Consider the following 22552-nt stretch of genomic DNA (forward strand, 5'->3'; position numbering starts at 1 on the left):
ACAATTATACTTGTTATGAAATACCTGAGAAGAGTAGCCATAGTTCTCCTCTCAATGCCTCTGGGATGCCTCTTACAACTAGGTCTCGAGTCTTCTTTGTTCGAAACATACTGACTCCATGGCCCCGTTCTGCAAACAGGATGTTCCACGACTGTTCCTTCATTTTTTCTTTCAACTACAAAAAGCAGAAGATAACAAGCATTAAGTATACTGGTAGAGTCTCCTCAGGATTCAGAGAACAAAAGTAAATTTTGCTCACAGTTATATTCATATAAACTGGAAACTGCGGCTTTGGCATCCATATTGATGTGTGAAATGAGTGCTGAAGCAAATCAAAGCAAAATTCAGCCTATGCAGAGCACAAATTCAGCATAAAATGCCATCTTACACATAACCTACTATTCTTTAAAGTACGTTCATACAAGATGAGACAGAAGGTAGATCTAATCCAGTATCCCATCTGACAGAAACCAACAACTGCTACAGCACAGGAAGTGTATGTGTGTCAAACAGACATTTCTCTGAAGCAAAGCAATTGTTGATCAGGTGCTAAAGCTCATGTGAGGCTCCAGGGCTGAGACAGGGTGAATGTCACCACTACAATTTCTGTGCATGCAGCACTCAGATTTAACACTGTTAAAGTGATTAAAGGTGCTGAAAGGAAAAGTAGATTTTGTTCACTTTTGTTCAACATACTATAAAAAGCAGGATTTAAAAATCTGGACTCCCTTTCGTCCTGCTCAAAGGTTATTTATTTTCTGGTATTTCTAATATAAATAATTTTAAGTTACTCAGTTCTACTGAAAGACTCATTTTGAAATAAAACCTGTCTTCCTGCACATACTATGGAGAAGCAAAAATTGGATGTTCTGCTGCAAAAACAATCACATAAACATCTCCAGAGCATAACTTTGTTAGACAGTGGTGCAGAAGAAGAAAACAAGTTAAGTCAATTTCTTAGAACACTCTCCTTGCTCCCAGAGAGTTTGTAGTGACTTTGTATCTTGAAAATTCAATGGAAATGCAACATGATCATTATCATAAAACAAACAGCCAACTCTTCCCTGAAGGGTGGAAGAGCAGGAGAAATTAACTCCAAGAAGATAAGGCATATCATTATTAGACAAGATGAGCAGAAAATTGAATGGAGTTATGTAGAAGCACCCTGTGGATTCCAAATACAAAAAATGCAGATGCAAGAAGACTGGCAAAGCCCCCGAGGAAATCAGCAGCCTGGCTGGAATTCATTTTTATATACTTCACTCCTTTCCAATTTGATTCCAAAAACTGTTGGCCATTTTATCCCTTACCATTTTAGAGTCAAGGTTCTCAGCATCCTGAGGATGGTAGACAGTCATTAGTGCTTCTGTACTGACAGTTTTACTGTTATCTTTCTGGCCCATCTTTGACTGTCCTGCACCAAAATCCTTTGGACCGTCAGCCGCAGAACCAGCTGCAACCTTGAAAAAAATTTAACAATGGTACTCATAATTAACAAACAATTCTCCAAGAAGCAGCACTGATACCAGACCATCTGTGTTCCTTATATTAAGTTACAGGTGCCAGATACAGACTTCCAAAATAAATTAAAAACAGCAGTCCCTGCTCTGCACAGCTGGGCTTTCAGGAGGCTGCACTTGGGAAAAAAGCCATCTCTCAAGCAAAAAATGAAATTATGAAAGGAAAAATATTCATAAAGAGAACTGAGAATATGAGACAAAGGCCTGACCATCCATCACCACCAAAAAAAACCCATTCATACAGTGAACTATATAGAAAACACGACAGCATTTAAAAACCAGCATTACAGCTGGAGTTGTTTTTCAAAACCTGATGAAAAACACTGTAAAAGAACCCAAACCAGCATGCATTCACAGAAGCACCATTATCCAACTCATTCTCTTTCACATGGGCAGAGTTATTTACTTTTTTAAACCTTAAAACCAGAGGTACATGACTCATTCCTGTGAACAAATTCTAAGAAATTAGAATTGCCAGAGCAGTTACCTCAGTACTTATGACGTGTTGTGGACTCGCATTGCATTTCATTCTGAGCTTTGCCACAAGCAGTCCAAAATCTCTCACCTCTGTGAAACGAAAAGCTGTTTTCCCTTTGGTACTAATGCTGACTCCTCTATTGGCTGGATCTACTTTATCTACCCCTGTGACCTATGAAACCAAGGACACATAACATAAATTAAGCAAGGAATTTTACCTGCTTATTTATAAGAGAGAAAACCTGTCAAGAACATGTGTAAATCAAACAGCATATGAAGCACACAAGGAGATCAGGTAATACAAGTTACAAGTTGAAAGCTCAATTGCCTGTAGCTATTTTAGCAAAAGGCACTATTATGCAACAGATTTTTGACAGAGCACCAGAAATCTTCAAAAAGGTTTTCCCAGCTGTGAGTGCTCACCTTATTTGAAAACCTGGGGTCCTTCCACCTGCTGAAGCAGATGCTTTTTTCTTACCATACAAAAGCAGAGAAAACATGATTTTTGTAAGTAATCAAATGAAACAAGTTTTACAAGACTGAACTTCCCCTGAGAATACCCTGTCAAAACATCTGTCATAACACATAACAGGTAGAGCTGATTTTATTGTCATGATGGAACACTTACAGATTAGAGCAGTTGAAACAGTTTAATCATGGAAGTTCAAGTGACAATCATGAGAATCTAGACTGACTGGCATTGCTGATGTATTCATATTTTTAAAGGTAAAGAACAGAAAACCACTGAGAACATTGTTATAGGTAAAGAAGGAAAGACCACTGAAATGAGGTAACTACAGACCTGTAGAACAAATAGTGAGGGTCTGACAGTCCGTAAGAATAAATTTGGAGCCAGCTCCTTTAACACTGCCTCTTATGATATGGAAGTCTATTATTTGCAGCAGTTTATAGATAATCAAATAAATTGTTTTATGTAGGTGAGGAACACCAAGTGTATTACTGAAATTAGTACAGCTCACCCCCTATGTCAGGTGTCTTATGTTAGGCAGTATGTACTGCCTAATGTAAAGCAATTAAGGAGCAATTACAGAACACGGTTTACTTGTAGGCTATTGTAAAATGTGTCTGGTGTTGATGAAAAGCTTTTAATGCTGGAAGACTGAAATGTGGCAATGTCCCAGACCACATGAAGTCAAGACAGGAATGAAGAGGGTTGGCTGTTTTTTCCCCAGAATTTATTCTGCAGTCAACTAGAGTACTCTACAGAAATTCCAAAGCTGTGTCCTTTGCTATATGTCTTTATTGTCTTTACAGTCTGTTGAGATTGTCAGATGTAATGGCATTGCTACTTACTCACTTGACAACTGGATTTCCTCCAGACTTTCGAACAGTCAGCACTGCTCAACTACTGCAAAAAATTGCACTACTGAGCTGAGAAACACATCAGTGTTATTACTAACCTTCAAAATCCTCTAGCCACTACAATTCTTCTTACCTTGAGAATGTATCATTAACTCACCTACAAGTTTTTTCATTTAATAAAAAAAAGAATTCTGATTTTTTAATAAAAAATTTGGATTCTGTACCAAGCTACAGAAATAAGAGTAAATAGAAAAGGGAAATAACATAGAGAAACAAATTTAAAACATGAAAGTGGTTCCAGAAACCTACAAACAGAATTCCTACATGTAGTATCCAGGGTGGGGGGAAATACATGACATCACATAAAACAAGGAAATTCTAATGAAAATATGCTAAAGTGGCATTAAACTGCACAACTGCAAAACTGGTATAACTGACTCTGATTTGTAGTTTGCATTACCTCTCTCAGTGGAATGATCACACTGCACAGGCTGCCATCCTGGCTAGCAAAGCAGATGTAGTTTTCTGAAATGCACATTTTCCCAAAGGTGTTACAATGACTGAAAGGAACCCATAAGAAGCACTCATGAACTTCCTTCAAGGACTCTTCTTTAGGTAACCTGAAGAATGCACTAAACTGCTCACTGTGGGCATGGCTCTCCAGGCCTCTGGATTAAAAACAAACACATTGGTAGAAAAAAGAAAAACTAAATCAGCTTTAAATGTCTTTACAAATACGCAAGTCACAAGTATCTTGGGAAGACAGTAAAACATCATACTCTCCTCTCCCATAATCTATGGGGTCAGTCTGGAGGGTTCAATGCTTTTCTTGAAGAGGCAACAAAGGGCAAAACTACACCTACCTGTACATCCACTTAACAAAGTATTTAAATATGTCACTACATAAGACCAGATTCAATAACGTTCTTACACAGTAGAGCACTACAGGACCTAAAGGTAGTACAGAAGATACTAAGAGCATAATATGCTCTGTTTCCCCACACATCAGAATAATCATTTAAAACTAGAACAAGTTTTGGCTTGAACAGAGGGTTAATTAGCTAGAAATTTAGCACATGTTGTAAACATCTACCATGGGCTAATTTTCCACAGATAACTGCCAGAAACAATGTTGTAGAGGAGTATCCCTCTTCAGATTTGCCACCAAACTGAGGAACCAAAGGGAAAGGAAGGACCTTAACCATTAAGTTACTAATATTCACGTCTTTCCCACCACCCAAAATAATGTGGTACCTCAAGAAAGCCATGCACCCATCTGCAACTCACCTCCAGGGGCTTTCAGAAAAGCCACACAGTTATAATTTACACATGTCTATTAAACTATTGCTTCCCCACCTTATCCTTCTTCATCAGATATCTCTGGAGACACCTTAGCTCTAATCTGAATTTTCTAATCCTAAATGCAGCAAGAGCACCTTTTCAAAATTCAAACTAATATAAACGTTTTAGTTGGAAGACCAGCACTGAAGATTTGATCATCTCCTGCCTTCATACAGACTTTGGATCCAGCCAAGTAACAACAAATTACAATGCCTCATGTAATGGCTTTGGTCCAACATTTTTAAGAGATACTTGGTTAAGAAAATATCAGCAATGCTGGTATTTACTATCTCCTTGAGACAAGGGTTCTCTTCCTCTTTGCCTAAACAAATACTTGGTCCAGAACAGATAAACTATAAGCGATGCATTACCTCTTGGTGATTTGCAGAGGGTCATGAAGGACTGGATCATTCTCAAATGTCTCCTTGTCAAAAAGTCGTCTAACTGCATAGTTTGCCAGCTGCTCCATGAGAAGGAATGTTTCACTCATGTGCAAAAACATGGAAAAATAATGATCTTCCCCACGGGAGCACACATGAATGCTCTCTGTCAGAATCACATTGGAAGTTTTCTCAAGTTTTGATATTTCATCCCAGGAGATAATAAGTTTTACTGAAAATAAAAATGTGAGATAGTTCTCAATATCTGCCTGTATTAAAAAAGAAATGCAGTAGTAGCAGAACTAATAAAATATAATTAAACAACATAGTCAAATGTTAACACACTTAGAAAAGATTACAAACTAATAAGCACAAAATTCATTTTCTTCATTTTTCCTGAAAATTAATTCCATTAGAAAGAATTTTATAGAAAAACATTAAAACACACACCAAGTATGACAACACAAGTTTACATCACCTCTTCCTTCCTCTTATGTGAAACTGCAAACAGCAAACACCATCATACAAGCCAACCCCCCTTCAACAGCTCACCAGTAGGGCTTCTTAAATTAAATGCATCATGTATTTGCATGTAGAGGAACTGTGCCTTTTAGCTATGGCATGTCTCAATACAGATCAAAATAAGCTTTGGAAGGATCCTATTTTCTGTATGTTTTCTATTTTTCACACAAATATAGTTATAGTACACACTACAGTTATAGTACTATTAGAGGCATTTGTTTGGGCATTTCAAACTAGTGTTACACAGAGAAAGAGTTATGTGCAATCATCACCAGTGTGTAGTGCACTGATAGAAAATACTATGCCTGTGTGTGAAGAAGTAACTGTAATCCTCATAGACTTAATGCAGCATGAACTAAAGATGATGGACAGCTTTTAGCTACAGTCAACTTCTGGAAGTCTGCCTTCTCTCTGAAGCTTGAATTAAAGAAGCATAATAATAGATATTGTGTAGTATGTTACACAAATATATCCATTTCCATAAATTATGTTGGCAATTTCTGCTCATCTCTGTTGACACCTGCTCACATGGCAAAATAGCTCCCTCAGCACATAAGAGGAATTCCTCCTAATCTGAAAGATGAGCAGTGAAGCGTGAAGGGATGCAGGTTAACATCAAGGTTTACTTACTTTCTGCTCCAAGCAAAAATGAGTAGAAGCTAAGGAAGTTGGTACTAAGATACAGCCATCCTTGACAGGGCACTCTGCCCTTCCAGTAACTGCATGAGTAGTAGGTAATCAACTTCTCCTTCTCTGGTAATCCAAAACACTTCTCAAACTTCATAAGACCTTCACGAAACTTCTCAGGATCATCTTCTTTTACACAAGAATCTTTTTCCTCTTCAGCAATCAAACCCTACAACAAAAAAATCACATTACTTTATGCATATGTCCATGCAGGTGGTTGTCATATACACAACTGCGTGCACAAAGCACAGGATTCTCCCAACAGGAGAGTAAGTTTTAGAAGGGGAGAAAGAGTCTGAGGATCAAATCATAAGTCACAAATAAAATGTGCTATTTCAGACTCATCCACCAAGTCTCCCACACAGCTTAGACAAGACACACATTCCTGTGTCTCCTCTTCTGAAACAGATATATTTTCCTCACTTAATCCCAAGAGTTTCTGGGCTAAATATTTAGCATATATAGAGTGAACAAAAGTAGACCATATGTTTCCCAGGCACTGATAAAATTATTGTGACCTAATTTTTCAACAGTTTTAGACCACTATATAAAGGCATTCGATGTGTCATTTAGCAAGTGGAGCTTATGTTAAACAACCTTAGTTGTGTGGAAGAGAAACTGGAAAAATGCCACATGTTAAAGTTAACAGTCTATTGAACAGACTATTCAATCAGAATATGCAGCATTACAATGCTGTCACTGAATATTCTCCAGAGGATGTATTGTTCATATGGAGTTAAAGGAAAAAAAAACCCCAATACTTAGCCCTACCAAATTATGCCTGTTACTTACTCTTATCTTTCCCTGGACAAAGCTCGTAATGTCCTCATTTGAATCAAATACTGATAAAGTCTTCATAACATTGTGTTCTAACCACTCCCAATGTTCTGTTATTTCTTCTCTGCTGGATCCTATTGAAAAATACAGTATTACTTTAAATTAGGACAGACTTCAATCATTTCACCAAAACTATCAATCAAGAGAATACTTGGCAAATTCCTGAGTCGCAGAGTAATTTAGATATACAAGACAAAATTACAAGTCTTAAATTTCTTGTTACCTCTGTGAACATTGAAAACTTATTCAGTGTACATGAAACATGTGCACTGCTGTGTTTTTATCTTTCAAGTCCTTTATGCAGCTCTATTTCTGGCCTTTAAATCCAAGAGCATCTCAGCTTTGTCAACATTACGTGGCTCAGTGCTGAAGCCTGAGTTGGACTGACAGTTCCTTCCTCTCAGCAGCACCTCCCCAACACAGACAGCACAGCACCACTGCAACACTCCCAATTTAATAGACCAGAATGTGGGAAACGTGAGACCAAACCCATGAGGCTCAGCAGGAAATTAAATCTGTGCCTTTGATATCCTCAGCTTTGATCACTGGCACACAACAGTTTCCAGAGCAGAACTTCAAGACTAGGGCCTGCTGTGCAAAATCCTAACACATGGGAGGATGTAAAAGCAAACATTACTGTAACCAGGGAGGCAGCAATAATTGAAATGCCACGAGTGAAACCACAGGATTTCAGCAGATTCAATACGGAGTCAGTGCCTTAAAGACACTGACTCCCCATCAGATGCTAGCAGACAGGAAGAGTGAAAGAACTTACATAGGTTTGAATAAAGGCATTCTAGAATATAAATTAATTGGCAGCATCATCCTCCACAAGAATGCTCACCAATTAAAGCAGGAAGTGTGATCACATACTATTGATATCCTCAAGCAAGAACACACCTTGAATAATTGCTTTTTTCTCAGCTTACTTTGTAAAGGGTAATTAACCAACTTTCAATGGACTCAACAGAATTAAAGTGGCCCTGTGAATGAACAGAAATTGCTCTAAAAATAGTTAGACTGCATTACACTGGCTGGATTTGCAACAATACTTACCAAATTATACAAAGAGTAATTAATACAGCAATTACATCACAAAAATAATTATTTTTATCAGTCTCATGTAGACCAATTATTTGAGTCACAATGTGAATCAGAGGCACAGAGGTGACCCAGGAATAATGAAACTTTTCTGTAATTGTTTAAATGGCTTAGAAGCACTGTTTCAGACCCTAGATATGTTATTGCAGGAACAAAGTGCCATCCCTTCAATTTCTTTGCAGAAGAAACAATCTAACACAATTAGGACAATCATATTATGCAGCTTTCTGTTGTAAAGCATATCTATGCAGCACAAAATCTATAAAAATTCAGTGCTAAAATGAAGATTACCCTTTGTATTTTCCCAGGAGCTGACCTGATAGCAGTAGAATTCCCCAGAGTACACTTCCAACATAAATGTTAAAGTATTTTTGATAGCCTGTCACCAGGTCTGACTTCTTCAGAAGTGGCCCTGAAATATTATTTATTGTCAATTCACAAACTATTCAAATTCTTTAAGGCTGCCCTTTTAAAGTGACATGCAATTACATTAAATTAACGCTACAAGAACAAATCTGTATTTACTTTTCCATTCCCCATTAATAACACAACATGAGAAAGAGACAGAACTTATACTACAAGAGCAACAGATATGAGGAAGAATTCAGCTCTGACCATGACTGTGAACCTGCATGTTTTAACATGCAAAGACAAAGTAAACAAAAATATTAAGATAAGCATCTACTGTTATTCCTACCTACAGCACACTTTGGAATAAGCTAAAACCTACTAAGCCCACTAAGACCCTGAGAGTCCATCCTGAACTGTGTCAAGTTATCCCTGTATCTTACAAAAGAAAAGATTGTGCCTGTGTCATTGTAACAGTGCCCAAAGCATTGAGAAAGACTCCTGCAGAAAGCAGGCAATCAGAAGGTGTAATAGGAAGAGTCCACAGATTTATTCTGTAAAACCAGAGCCACACCGTGCTGTCAAGCTCAGGCTTGCAAATGTTTTTAAACCGTTTAGAGGTCACAAGAATGAATAATTATGTGAGAGGATTAAGTCAAAAATGGATCCCATACTTTGCACCCTCCTTTTCCACTTTCTGGACTTCGCTGGCTCCCAGAGTACAGTACATACCACATGCGATGGACCAGTAGACTTGGGAGTCTGGGGTCTGATGCAGGATGCGAAATGGGGCGACTTTCGACGTTGAGTCCAACACTGCATCTAATGTTCCCACAAGGAGACCTGTTGTGTCCAAGAAAACGTACACAGCACAGTGAAACTCAAGTTTTGAAACGCGCACTCCCCTCTGGTTCGTTTCTTGGGGAACAGGAAGGCTGCCCAAGTAAGGACTAATGAATGCTGAGAAAATAAGAAGCACAATCGAGGAGAGCACAAAGTATTCCCAGAGGAACTTCTTTGTGATGTGAGATTTTGATCCAGTAAAGGCCACGAGGCACAAATGAGGTGACCCCTGTAGAAGCGACAGCCATGCAGTATGTGAAACCAGAGCACAACTAGAAATGTAACAGGGCAGTCCCAGCCTTCAGTGAGCACAAGCAGTAACTGAACTACCTCTTAATTGGTCATTTACTGTTGTTCTGTTTTCCAGGTACAGGAAAGAGCCCTTGAAGACCATAATTGGCTGTCACCTCCTTGCCACTAAGTGTTGAATTAGCTCCCATTAAACAGAGTTCAGATGAAATATACTAATTTCACTAAAAAGCCAAACTTCATCTCTCCAGAACCAGGACAAAAACATCATCTGGGAAAATAAGGATGCATTTTATAATGACTCAAAATCATTCTCTCACACTTAACTAATCCTTTAAAATCTAAAAAATCAATACTGAAGAAACAATTGAATATTTTGGTTCCTGATGCACCATAAAACCTTCTCTTTTTACAACAGAAGCAAAAATACAATCAATGGGGTTGTATACTTCTTTCCTGTATTTCCTATGTTAGCACCCTTCTAGCATGACCACAGAAACAGAAATTTCAATTAAAGCAAAGTTACCAAAGTAATCACACTGGGCTCTTAGTCTCCTACAGAAGAATGGCAAAGTAGGAGATGAGATTACCCAAAAAATGACACAATTACTCAAAGAGCTGCTGTAAAGTCTGTTCCAGAAACCTGTTGAGATCATAGATGCAAAGCATTCCCAAAACATGCTATTAAAAGGAGAGAGCTGGAATACAAAACTAACACAGCCCATATAGAACCTTTATGTCTTTAAATACATGTCTTTCCTGTTTAATGGAAAATAATCCTTTGATTTTGGTTTTTAGTATTCTGCAGAAGCACTAGATTTAGACAATTTCAAATGCATCCCTCAAAAGTTATTTCAGAAATTTTAGGTTGGCTACTTTGGTACTTTGGGTTTCACTTTCTTTCTATTAATTCTCTCTCAAATTCTGGAAAAATAGAACTTGTGAAAGAATACAAGGAAATAAAATAATGCAGAATTGATAACTCTAGACATTCATCCACAGAGCGTGGTTTTCCTGATGATACATTTTCAGCACAGTAATAGTACCTCACTGTGGCTATTCAAGTTTCAAATGTTTTTGCTTCTCCTCAAAAACATGGAAGTAAATAATTATGAGAAACCACCACAAAAAACCCCAAAACCAACAACCAGGGAAAAAAAAGGAAAGAAACCAAACAAGCAAACAAGAAAAAACAAAAAACAAAACCAAAAAAATAGAGCAGTACATTATATCTCTGGTCTTGTCTGAAATTAACAGATTGTAAGTGGTTGTTGGAAAGTAGAATTATTTTGTAGTTCCTGACTGAAGATGAACATTGAATAATCAACAACATTTACGTCTGTTTAAGCAGCTTTTGCTTACTGAATGAGTCATGACACTGAGCTGATATCAAAGATGGCTTTGCTTCAGCAAATGTTGCATTATTTCATTCACAAATCTCCTAATATTTTCTGTTATAATATACAGTTCAAGGATATTTTTCACCATTTATAAGGCTAATGCAACTCAGCTTGAGCCAACGGTTACCATAGTGCGCTAGAAAGGAGCACTCCTCAAAAAGCCATCACAGCTCCTGTCTCCTTGGAAGGTCATCAGATTTTAGACACAATAAACTGTACCAGGTGAGTATCCATCACCTCAGCATTGCCACATGTCATGAATGGAATCCAGACTATAGGTTTGAGCCTATGGCAGTAAACAGCCCCTCAGTACAGTACAAACTAATTTCATGGCTATGGATACTGGCATAACTGTGAGGCACAAGCAGAGGCTCACTCATCTTCTCATCCTAGTCCTGAAAGTTCTCCATGAGCTGCCAATGTTTGGAATACTGTATTATTGGTCAGGGCTGCTATACCCTCAGTTCTTGTGTGTTTCTCACCAAGCACTCCCTTGGATTACTATTTCCCAACAGGAACCAAGAGACAACTTACAGAGGGTCCCCTACTTTCACCTCTGCTTAAAACTAGAGTTTCTCCTGGGGGTTCCACCTAATCATCCTCCTGCTTTGCTCAAGGAATGACTTCAGCTCTATCTATGGAAAGCAATGCACATTTATATGGAGAAAAGGCTCTGGTTTTAGAAAACATCTTCAGTTTCATAGCTGCCTGAGTAAAACTACTAGGGAATACTGTAGGGGCTTCAGTAAATAGGGGAAAATACTCTAGAAACCAAAATAAAGGGCAAGGATCCAGAAAAGCTTTGAAATACAGATGTGTTATTCCCAAGATGTCTCTAAAAGACTTGGTTAGAAAAATATCAACATTAGCTCAGAGACGTGCCACAAAACATCAGCATTGAATTTTGTTCTCAGTTGTACTAATTTAGGGCATGTATGACAGTACATGTTAATAACTGTCCAGCATTTTGCCATTTGGGGGTCAACACCACTTTGTCCTTCTATATTTATTTCACCAAATACACCAAGAGAATACTAATATTGGTGCTATTTTTTGGTCCTTTTCAAACCACAATCTCAAGGATTTTTATTTTCTTCTCCTGGAATAGCATCAGTTATAGCTTTTTGATTTCTAACAATCTGCTTTACTTATAGCAATTTGACTACTTCCTATCCTTTATGGGACAAGTGTAATGCAAACAATATCAGTTTCCTTTTACTGATGAAAAATCAGAAGCAAAGAAAACATGCTTCTGTCTTCTTTTTTAAAAAGCACTATTCTTCTGAAACGAAGTTAGCACAGGCTTGGTTTCTCCTCTAACGCTTAACAGTGCCTTTGAAGTCAATAATTAATTATATTAAAACTGGATCAGACAGCCTCCTGATTTGCAACATTCAAAGTGTTAAGGAACATAAAATATTTAAGAACATACGGGTTCTTTACAAACAAATGTTCTGTTAGCACCACAGTGGGCAGCTCCATTGCAGCAAGGATTTTGAAGAGCAGATATGTTGGTCTACATTTGAAATCTCGCTTTTAGCTTATTTACATCATTATAAAAAAAAAAGAGTTTCTGGAAAATACTGTAAAAGCTCTGCGTGAGTGGCAACAACTACAGAAAGTGACATTCTGCAGCTACACTCAGTTTCGTTCCAGCAAAAACTGCTCCCTTCTACAATCTGAAGAATTCACAGCCTAATCAGAGTGGGACCAAAGAGGAAAAAACACTGTCAAACAATCAAATTTGTGATAGAGAGCTGTAGTGGGTTGGCCCTGGCTGGATGTGCCCACCGAGATGCTCTATCATCCCCCTCCCCAGCAGGACAGAGGGTAAAAAATACATCAAAAATCCAGAAATGCAGATCCAATGGAAGCAAAACTACAGCCTAACTTAGCAGATGCTCTGTAACTTCCACTAAGGCTTCTCCAGTACAGGATGCAGTAACAAGGGAGAAATGTAACAGCAAATATTCCTTTACAGTGACAGGATAAAGCTTCTTTCTATAACAGCAACTATTTTATAGAGCACTTTGGTTCTGTTTTTAAAATCTGAAAGGACTGAAGCCCCAGCTTTCAATAATATAAACCATGAAAAGACATCATCTCTGCATATTTGATTTAAAATACAGGAATGCCAATTTGTGAATAATACTCCTTTTCCAACATCCTTAAATTAAGCAAAGTAGTACTTTCAGGCTTAATTTTATTTTGTAAGTGAACTTGATTTCATGACTAAGAAATTCCAGCTTAAGGAAATACTGAGCATGGACTGAGATGGGAATGTTTAAGATAATTCAGACAAAAAACACATCAGTTTAAGCCTTCAAAACCAAAAGATTTCATCTCCATTTACAATAACTCAAGTGCATTATGGTCAGTGGTTACAACTCAGGTAAGAAAACAGTGACTCATTAAACTAAGGTGTGTCTCCAACCTTGCCTCTGCCTTAGAAATACAGAAAATTACAAGTGCAACTCTGAAAAAAATTAAGTATTGTTCTACTTGGTAAAAACAGAAAAAAGGACTGCAGATAACAGTTCCTCTTTGTTTTTGGTTCTAAAAAGCTGTCTGACAGGAACTGGGGAGCACATGCTGGTAACTTTTTCCACCTGTCATCCCCAAATGTAAATATGCATCTTAACGGAGGGACGTTATTTGTCTCACCAATATAGGCACTGCTACAGCTGCTGAAAAAAATTACGTAGCTGACATAATTTCAAATCTTCATTAACCAACAAATTTCCCATTTGATTCCTATCAAGGCTGAGGACACACAGCAAGGAAGCCACAACAAAAGCTTTGTGTGCTAAAACACCAGCCAGGATAAATTATTTCTGCCCAGACCAGCAATTTGGAAAAGCATGTGGCTTTGTGCTGCAGACTGGGTCAAGCTAGATCACAAAGTCCCTCATTCTGCAGTTCCTACCAAAATAAACTTCCTTTAAGTTTGTACAAAGATCACCAAGTACTTTTTTAACTGGTTTACCATGAAATTTTGTTAGAGACAAGGTTCTTGCCATTGACATCCACAACATCCATCCAACATTTTTTCTGTCAGATGTCAGAGAAGGAAAATTTCCCCACATGGGACAGTCCATGTCCCTGCCCAGCTCTGTCACCCCTTCTCCCAACCCCCTGTGCATGCAAGTCAGCCAGCAATGGCCCACCCAACAAGCCACAGCTTTTAAACAGTGCAAATACCATCAAGGGCCTATGACAGATTTGGGATGGCAACAATTGCCACAGGAGATCCAGGACTTGGGAGAGTCACAGGTTTTCCCTACTCTTCTGAGCATGGCATAAAGAAGACTATTTCCAACCATATATTTATTTCACTAGTTTTTCTCCTCCTACAGTTGCATTTTACTTACTTTTCTCAAGCAGAAAGAGGCAAATTGAAACAGCAGAAGCAGGAACTAAACAATTGGTTTGTTCAAATTTCAGTGAAAGGTTGGAATTTTAAGACACCAAATACTTATTTGCATCACTACTCCCAGCGTACCCATCTCCTAATCAAGGTCCTGCCTAAATCAAGGTCTGTCCTAGAACTAAAGCTAGAGTTCTGTGACCAGCATCTTTAATCACACTAGACCTTATTTACAGCACATGTATTCACAACTATATTCTTATCCATCCACTCTGGAAAACGTGATCAGCTCTCCCAGAGTGGCTCTACGGAGACAGAACAACCAGAGGACATGGTCACATGGTTGCACAGTCAGACAAGACACTTTGAGACAGCCAAAAGTGTGATGAATTACCCAATGGAGCACCACTCAGTTTACAGTATCTGTATCCTTAGGAAAACTCTAAAACAAAGAGAATGAAGTGCAAAGCTAAGCAGGTACATATCTGCAGGGAGGGAGGCAAGGCTGAGCACAACCAGCACAAGGTATTTCTCTACCTGTTTCCAAGTTATCTACACAACAGCCCCCTGTGTATTCTACAGAATACAAACTGGTCCTGCCCCTGTCAGTCCAGAGTGGTAATACAAACAAATCCAACTGCAGACTTCATTCTATTCCTAAAACAGAACCAGAATTCACAGCCTTCCTTCAAGCTCTGTTGACATTATCTTTTGCTGCTTTGTCTCCTTCATACCTTTTGTACTTTTCTCCAGGTAACGGCTGCTTCCTCAAAACTTCCCTCCTTAAAGCCTGTCTTACCAACTGTACTCCTGTATTTTTGGGAATCCTTTGTCATATTCCCATTAGTGCTATTCAAACCCTGCAGCACTGCCCATCCTTCTTTCCACTCCTGTCTTGAGGCATCGTCCCCCTCTTCCCTCCTGACCTAGACTTACACTGCTGCCTCCCTCTTTCAGTCCCTCAGTGCTGCCAGTCACCTCCAGCCTTGTCTCACCAGCTGTAAAACGATCTTCAGGAGAATAGGATTATACTGGGACATTTGGGATGATTTCATAACACAAGAGCTGTGCTTTGCTTTTTCCTACAGGAAGTGCTAATTTTCTCCCATGACAGGCAGCAATATCAAATTAAGCCCAGGCACAGCAAATCATGCTGGCTTATACCTAGGAGGTTTGAATATTTCCAAACCTGTGAACACAAATGTAATTGCATTTTTATGCAACTGTCCTATTAATCTTTCTTAATCACAACTTTAATTCAAGAACATCTCACTCCTCTTGTGTCTGCCCAGGGAAAAATGTAACTTGCACAGAAGAATCTGTAAGAATTTACAAGAAAAGCTTCAGAAATAAAATGTGCAATGCCACATCAAAAAAAGCATATTACAGCAACTATCCCATTCAAGTGTTTTTCCCACACTGTCAACAGCTACCAAGGACAGCAGAGCAGTGACAGAAGCCTCACCTTTACCAGAACCCAAAGGGCACTTGGAGGGCTCAGCTGTCTATCCAGCTGTAAGCCTATGAGGAGGTTTTCAGACAAACAATTTATTCCAATTCTCATTGTTCCGCTTTAATCACAATCCTTAAATTAATTTTATCATGCAGAAAGTCAACCCTCATAGCAACTTGGTTTCCTTGACTTCCAAATATACCAACGTAGAGAACAAGCCATCAAGCCTGATCCTTACAAGATTTCCAAGCTTACAATGTACCACCCTTGGTTCTAAGCCAAAGCCTAACATTACCTATCTGCTTATAATACTATGATATGCATGGTAACCTGGGATTTTGAAATGCTTTCTTTTACACTTTTCATGTGCCCTGCCATTGGTTCATTCAGAGGCCAATGAAGAATGCCCAAGCTGCAAGGGGCATTTCTACATCTGCTATTCACCAGCCAAAAGTTTGAACCTTGTGGTTTTGTTCAGTAAAATTAATAAATGTTTCCACAAGACAATTATACCTCATGTTTAACATAGCTTGCTTTAGGATGACACAAATTAGAGAGAGCCTAGAAAACCTGCAGAAATTCAAAACACTCGAGAACCATATCTCACTGAGGAATGACTTTATGCTGATTCCCTGTAGTATTTTTCCTTGACAGGGTCAGTGACAGACACCATCAGTCTATAAAGGAGTCAGTTCTAGTCAGAATGCCTGCCACTATCACAGAGGTCTTCGCAGTAGCTGGGGCCCCTGCAGTGTCTGATGATACAAACAGGCAAGAATTATACATAGAAGCGAAGCTCCATACCTTTAAGTTCTCATGGAATAAAGTTTATTATATGATGGTCAATTTCCTGCCCCACCCCTCTGTCACTTTCCTGACCCACCACTGCTGACAGTGCATATCATATACCTGCTTTTAAAATAAACAATCAGAAATGCCTAAGCAGGAGTTCATATCAAACAGCCTCAGATGCACGCAGAAAATGACATTTGGAAATGAGCATCTTGCCAAAGCAAGACAGATCAGTCCTTCCGCAGACGTGTCCACTTCCACCAAGCTGCCCATGGAGCTGTGCCGGACTCCGCTGGAGCAGACGCTTTTCAGCCCGTGACCAAGCTGGGCTGTGCTGTCTACAGTTCCCCAGTGACCCGGGAATCCAGAGCACCAGGCGCCCTCAACCCCGCCGGGTGCCCGTCACCGCCGTATTCTGCTGCCCCTAGGGCCGCTCTACCCAGGGAAAGGAAGGCGAGAAGAACCCCATGAGAAATCCAGGAAGGTTCGGGGCTCCAGAACTCAAGCGGGTCCCCTTCCTGCCCCTTTGGCTGCGGGTCTCAGGGCCGACAGACCACCATCCTCCCGCTCCAGCCCTGGTCCGGCCCCGCAGGGGCAGTACCTGCCAGCCCGCCTCCGCCCTCCTCGCCATAGCCCCGCCGCCGCTGCAACACGAAGTACTGGTTGGAGCGCTCCTGCACCCACAGCTTGAGGGCATTTTTCAGCAGCACCTCCTCGGGCTTCAACCACATCCCACGACCCCTCTCGACGCAGTGCTTCCACCACCGCGCCCGCTCCACGCACGCAGCTACGGTATCACGCAGGGGAGGGCAGGGCTCCCAAGGCATGCTGGGAGCTGTAGTCCTTGCTGCCAAGGGGCGGGGCTGCGCTGCTGCAATAGGACTACAAGTCCCGTCGGCTGTGCGCTCCCCTGGCTCGAGACTGCAGCTCTCGTCGGGGCCTGTGCTGCCCTCACAGCGGCCTGTCCCGGAGTGGGACACTGAGTGCCGGCTTTGCTGTGCCGCCGAGCAGGGGCTGGGGGTTCCGAGTCCCGGCTTTGTGTTCCCCAGGGAGCGGCTCTAATGCCGCTCCCGCGCACAGCACTGTACCTCCCCTGCCCCAGACGGCGCAGAAGCTGCTGTGGCTATTCTGCGCATAGCACAAGTCCCGTTTCCAGTTCCGCCCAAACCTGACTTCATTTTCAGTCCACAGGACAGACAAACGTCACTAGAGACGGTGTTTGGCTCCCAGGTGCGTTTTCCAGTCAGCGCTCAGCCCGGAATTGCAGGCGGGGTTTGAAACGCAGAGGGGCTGACAGAAAGCACAAAAAAGCTTCAGAGGGCCCACTGTTCCTCTGCTCCAGTATCTAGTGCCGAGAACTTGCCAGAGTTACCGTCTTTTCCCACCTCCATGCAAGATTCACTCTTGTTCCTAACACAATCTGTTATTCAGTACAAATGGAGTGAGTAGGTCTTCCTGTTTCCCAAGTACTCCTGTGCACTTTCCTTAGCACTCTTATTTCCAGCATAACTGCCCTTCCCAAGATTTTCAAGGATAATGCCTTATTGATTGTATGTCATATAAAAAACGCAGCAGACAGTTGTTTAAACTCAGCCTCTACTTCAAGCTCTTTCTGAAAAAAAAAAAAAAAAATGCACATTATGCACTTACTGTACATTGCAACCTTGGCACTTTTGCTTTATCCTGGCTTCCCTCATGCTCTTCAATAGTACTTCACTACCAAAAATGCTGTTGCTAGCACTGGTCTATTTGTGAGCACAGGCATAGTGTGTTTTTGCCAAGCAGTCACAGAAATTATTTGGCAATACCCATCCACTTCCAGTTGCATAAGCAACCACCTACCCAAAGGACCTGTGTGAAAGCAGACCCAAGTGTGCAACCACACTTAACTCACAGGAAGCTTCAAACCTGGGTGAATTGCATTGGCATAGCTTTCTTTTCTTTCAATCACCCATTGCACCACAGCAATAGAAACTGTAGAATTGAAGAGCTGTACTGTGGGGACTGAATATAGATCTAACTAATACAATTCTTTTGTTTGTTTTTGTAAAAGAAGAGGAAGCGACAGTTTTCTGGTGGTGTAGTTTTACTAGAAAGTAAAAATAAAAGCCATTAGCCAGCACATGGTAACTAACACAGATCAAACATTAATGAGAGCCCCTGATATCCTGGCACTCAGCTCATCATGAGGTGGAGTCTTCAATCTCCCATCTGAAGCCAGGCACAACAGACATTGCTGGGGATTTACCAGCTGAACTGATTGAGTGGTTGCTTCACAGATCCTGGTCCTCTAAGAGCATTCTCAGAGTGTTTACCATTTAATGATCCTCAATTAGACAAGCCCCTGGATACAGGAAACTAAGGACCTAACATACATCTTCTAATTCTGATGCTAATTTTAAGGAGAGATGCCCTTGGCATTTCCTACCCAGAATTTTTTGGTCACACACACGCACTGGACATGTGTTACTTGCTCATGTAAAATTCAAACTTTGTTTACTGGATAAATATTTTAACAGTAAAATGCTACTGATTGGAAAATGTCTGTTTTGTATTTCTTTCCATGTTTCATGGTCTTGAATGTCTTTCTCTTTTCCAGTTCCCTAAAGCACTGGATTCTTATTCAAATACTGTTCAGCTGCAAAGAGTGCTTCTCTATGGGCATGGAGGAATTTATTTATAGCCACTTGAAAACCTTAACTGATGCACAATCATGCTACAGTCCAATCAATGCATTCTACAGCAACACAGATCCATTTAGTGCTGCAGAATTTTTCTTTCACTTATTCAAGACTTAGCATAGAAATGATAAATTACTTCCCTCAACCATGTCAAGACTACATAAATAAATAGCTATAAAAAGAAATGTTGGCTTCACTCTGTATAACCAACAGTTGAACAAGTGCAGAGTTACTCTAAGACTATTACATAATTTTTAGTTCACACAGCACAAATGCTGCAATTGGATTTCAATTTTCTCTTGAAACCAAAATTAATTGCTGAAGCCAGTAGATTTTCTTTCATTTCTTCCAAACTGCAGACATTACACCCCTGCAAGAGAGGAGCCCCATTCACATCTACACAGGAAAGGTACCAGTCTTTTCACTTGAGTGAAAAGGCAGGGCTACCTTCGGTGCTGGTGTGTTAAACATGGAAAGAAATTACAATAAATCACACACAGGCAAGGTAAATGTCTTTATTTATTATATCCAACTGTTAGGTCACTTGAGAAATGCAGAATTTTCCCTCTGAAGACTGAGATGGACTGTACCTCTCCATTTTATGGCAACAATCCAATGGCCCTTATGACTCAAACTGCTTTTATATGTTTGCAGCCCTCTCACAAGTCCTGCTTTTCCCTTAAAACAAAATTCTCATCTGAAACTGTATTTCTATTGGGACACCTGAACTTTCCTCAAGATGAGAAAATGGTATTATTTTGATTTGAAATGTAAAAAATTAAGCCCTGCTGTTGTAAAGCCTAATTCACAAGAGAGCACAGTAATCTAGCACCAGGAAACAAGCCTTTCTCTCCTGCAGGGATAAAAAAGCTTTCCCAGACCCCCTTTGAGAGCACACAAGTGTTTGACTGAAGTCTCAGATCAGAGCTCCCTCCCTTTTCCCTGAGGGAGTAAACACTGGGACATGATGCCAGAGCCTGTTCAGTTTGCTCTTTGGGGACAGAAGAATTGGCATGTCTTTGTGACTTAGTGGGAGAGTCACAGTGGGAATATTAATACAGTCAACAGACAGATAAACAGACAAACTGTACCATTTGTGAGCTCATTATTTCCATTATCTTACACATGAGCATTAGCGTATCTATAGAAAACCCCAAAACTATTGCACAATAACAGCAGGTTTTTATTGCTTTTCAGGAACAACCCTAGCCCCAGGCACATTTCTGCTGGCTTCTTGCTTAGAGGAAAGTCTACCATGCCACAGTGTGCACACACACACACAAACATATAAAGACATAACCCAGAGACATTCTAGCCCGTGGCATCACCAAAAATAAGTGAACATTTCACTGCACAGTCCCCTAAGCAGGGTTGACAAAGGACAGCTGCTACCCGTGGAAACTTGGAAATACAAAAAAGTGAGAGTGGATCATTGAAATTTCTTTAAGACAGTCTGACAGGAACAGACCCAAGTTTAGTATCAAGATGGTGTTGACGAAATTTACACTTTCATTTTTAAACCAAATCCCTTGCATAACTACTAGTTACAAACAAACCTGCACAGATAAGAACACGGTAGACTTGCAAGATAAGCTGCAAAACTGGAAAACCCATTAAGTTCTGCCTAGCAGTAGCTCAAATACTGCTCAGGTACTTACCTTGCATGTGTTCCTTTAGCAGTGGGTCACATTTGATATAAGAATCCCTCTGAAATAACTCTCTGAAAATTAGCTTAAGTGCCTTGAGCAAGCAAGACCCTTCTTCAAGAGATGATACCATTTAATCCTACAGCAGTACAGGTTCATCAATGCGAGCTTCTGCACCACCCCCCCTCCCCGGTTCTCCACTAGTGCATTCCTTGAGAAAGGGCTGTACATTCACATTAGAATTAAAATTACAATTAGAAATATAAGTGGCAGTGCTTGGCACACTGGATTGTGGATGCAAACTGACTAGCACTGTCAGTTAATTATCCTACATTATTCTACAGTAAAACCTTCATACCTTCTCTCTGTGAGTTCCCACAGGCAGCTCCTCACAACACTGACTTCTCTCTTCCTTCTGCAGGACCACCTAACCCCTCCTCCTCATAGCATGGCCAGCAAATTCCAATTAACTCTAGACCAGCTAACCCACTCTTTTATAACACCCATCCTTATTGGACATAGCTGTGATCTATTAAGGGCAAGGCTGATTCCACTCTTTGGTCATTAATACAGCTGCGAGATTGCTTGTAGTACTATCTGTTCTCTTACAATCCATTCTCCCACATACAAGTACTGGGGAAAAGGCAGATTTATCGTTCTTAAAAGGCAGTAAATGTAAAGCTTGAATTCTACAAACACAGCAGCCCAAAAAGTGCCTTTCAATGTATTGAATTGATCTGAATCCCTGCCCTTTTTAAAAAAAAACATCAAATTTTGTTCCTATTTAACACGAAACTGGCAAATGGTTTCATGAGGCTATATCTTCATAAGACTCTACTATATTGCAGCTTACACACCACAAAAAAATTATACCAGCTTTGTGAAATGGAAATGGAATGAAGTGATCAGGGGCTGCATATTTACTGCTTGGCTGTTCCTTTCACTGCTTTGCACTTCAGAGGTAGAATAAAAAGGCAATCACAGCAAATGATAGCTTCAGAGTGGAGTCTGATTATAATCAGCTTTACAACTGGAGATCAGAACCAACTGGTATTTTCTAGACTAGACTTGGAACTGAACTAAAAAGAAATACAAGACTTAACTGCTTCCAAACCAGCCAGGGAAGCTGCAAGCTTTTACTGTATTTCATAGTAGAGTACAGAACAAAGGACAAGTAATAATTTTTAAAATGCTTTTTCCTCAAAGCAAACAAACTTTGGAGTAAGAAAGGGATGCTGAGCAACCTGACAAAGGAAAAGTGAGATGCAGCCAGTCTGATCTGAAGTGCACATAGCAGATTGCCTTGTGCTGAACCTGCCTACAAGTACAATTCAGCAGCTCGCTGAACACATCCTAAGGTGCTTGGATTTTCTTTAACATTGAGTACAGCTACTAGGTTTCAGCATCTCAACACAATTTTAATCCATGTAAAAGTAGCACCCTGCACATAACTAGCACTCCTTATTCCAATTACTTTGAGCAAACACTGCTTCTTTTTGGCCTCCTAAAAGGATGTGTTTCAAGGCTGTTGGACAGGGCAAATTCAGCATCTGCTTCCATGAGAGCTGGTAATATTTTATGATAG

At 40.1% G+C, this 22552-nt stretch overlaps 1 protein-coding gene across 2 annotated transcripts in view; it reads right to left on the bottom strand.

Moving 5' to 3' along the window:
- TBC1D8B (TBC1 domain family member 8B) overlaps positions 1-17446 on the bottom strand; it is a 29218-nt gene extending 11772 nt beyond the window's left edge. Inside the window, exons 1-10 of one of the 2 annotated variants that reach the window (XM_058848042.1) lie at positions 17242-17446; positions 9269-9379; positions 8505-8600; positions 7043-7161; positions 6194-6419; positions 5033-5273; positions 3781-3988; positions 2008-2169; positions 1311-1460; positions 25-175 (exon numbers count right to left, since the gene is read on the bottom strand). In XM_058848042.1, the coding sequence (XP_058704025.1) occupies positions 25-175; positions 1311-1460; positions 2008-2169; positions 3781-3988; positions 5033-5273; positions 6194-6419; positions 7043-7161; positions 8505-8600; positions 9269-9379; positions 17242-17371 (1594 nt within the window). In that variant the 5' untranslated portion in view covers positions 17372-17446. The remainder of the gene's footprint in view (positions 1-24; positions 176-1310; positions 1461-2007; positions 2170-3780; positions 3989-5032; positions 5274-6193; positions 6420-7042; positions 7162-8504; positions 8601-9268; positions 9380-17241) is intronic. The other variant, XM_058848043.1, reaches the window with a different exon arrangement.
- Positions 17447-22552: the final 5106 nt, after the last annotated feature.

This window comes from Poecile atricapillus, chromosome 12 (genome assembly GCF_030490865.1).
Source record: "Poecile atricapillus isolate bPoeAtr1 chromosome 12, bPoeAtr1.hap1, whole genome shotgun sequence".
Lineage (NCBI taxonomy): Eukaryota > Metazoa > Chordata > Aves > Passeriformes > Paridae > Poecile > Poecile atricapillus.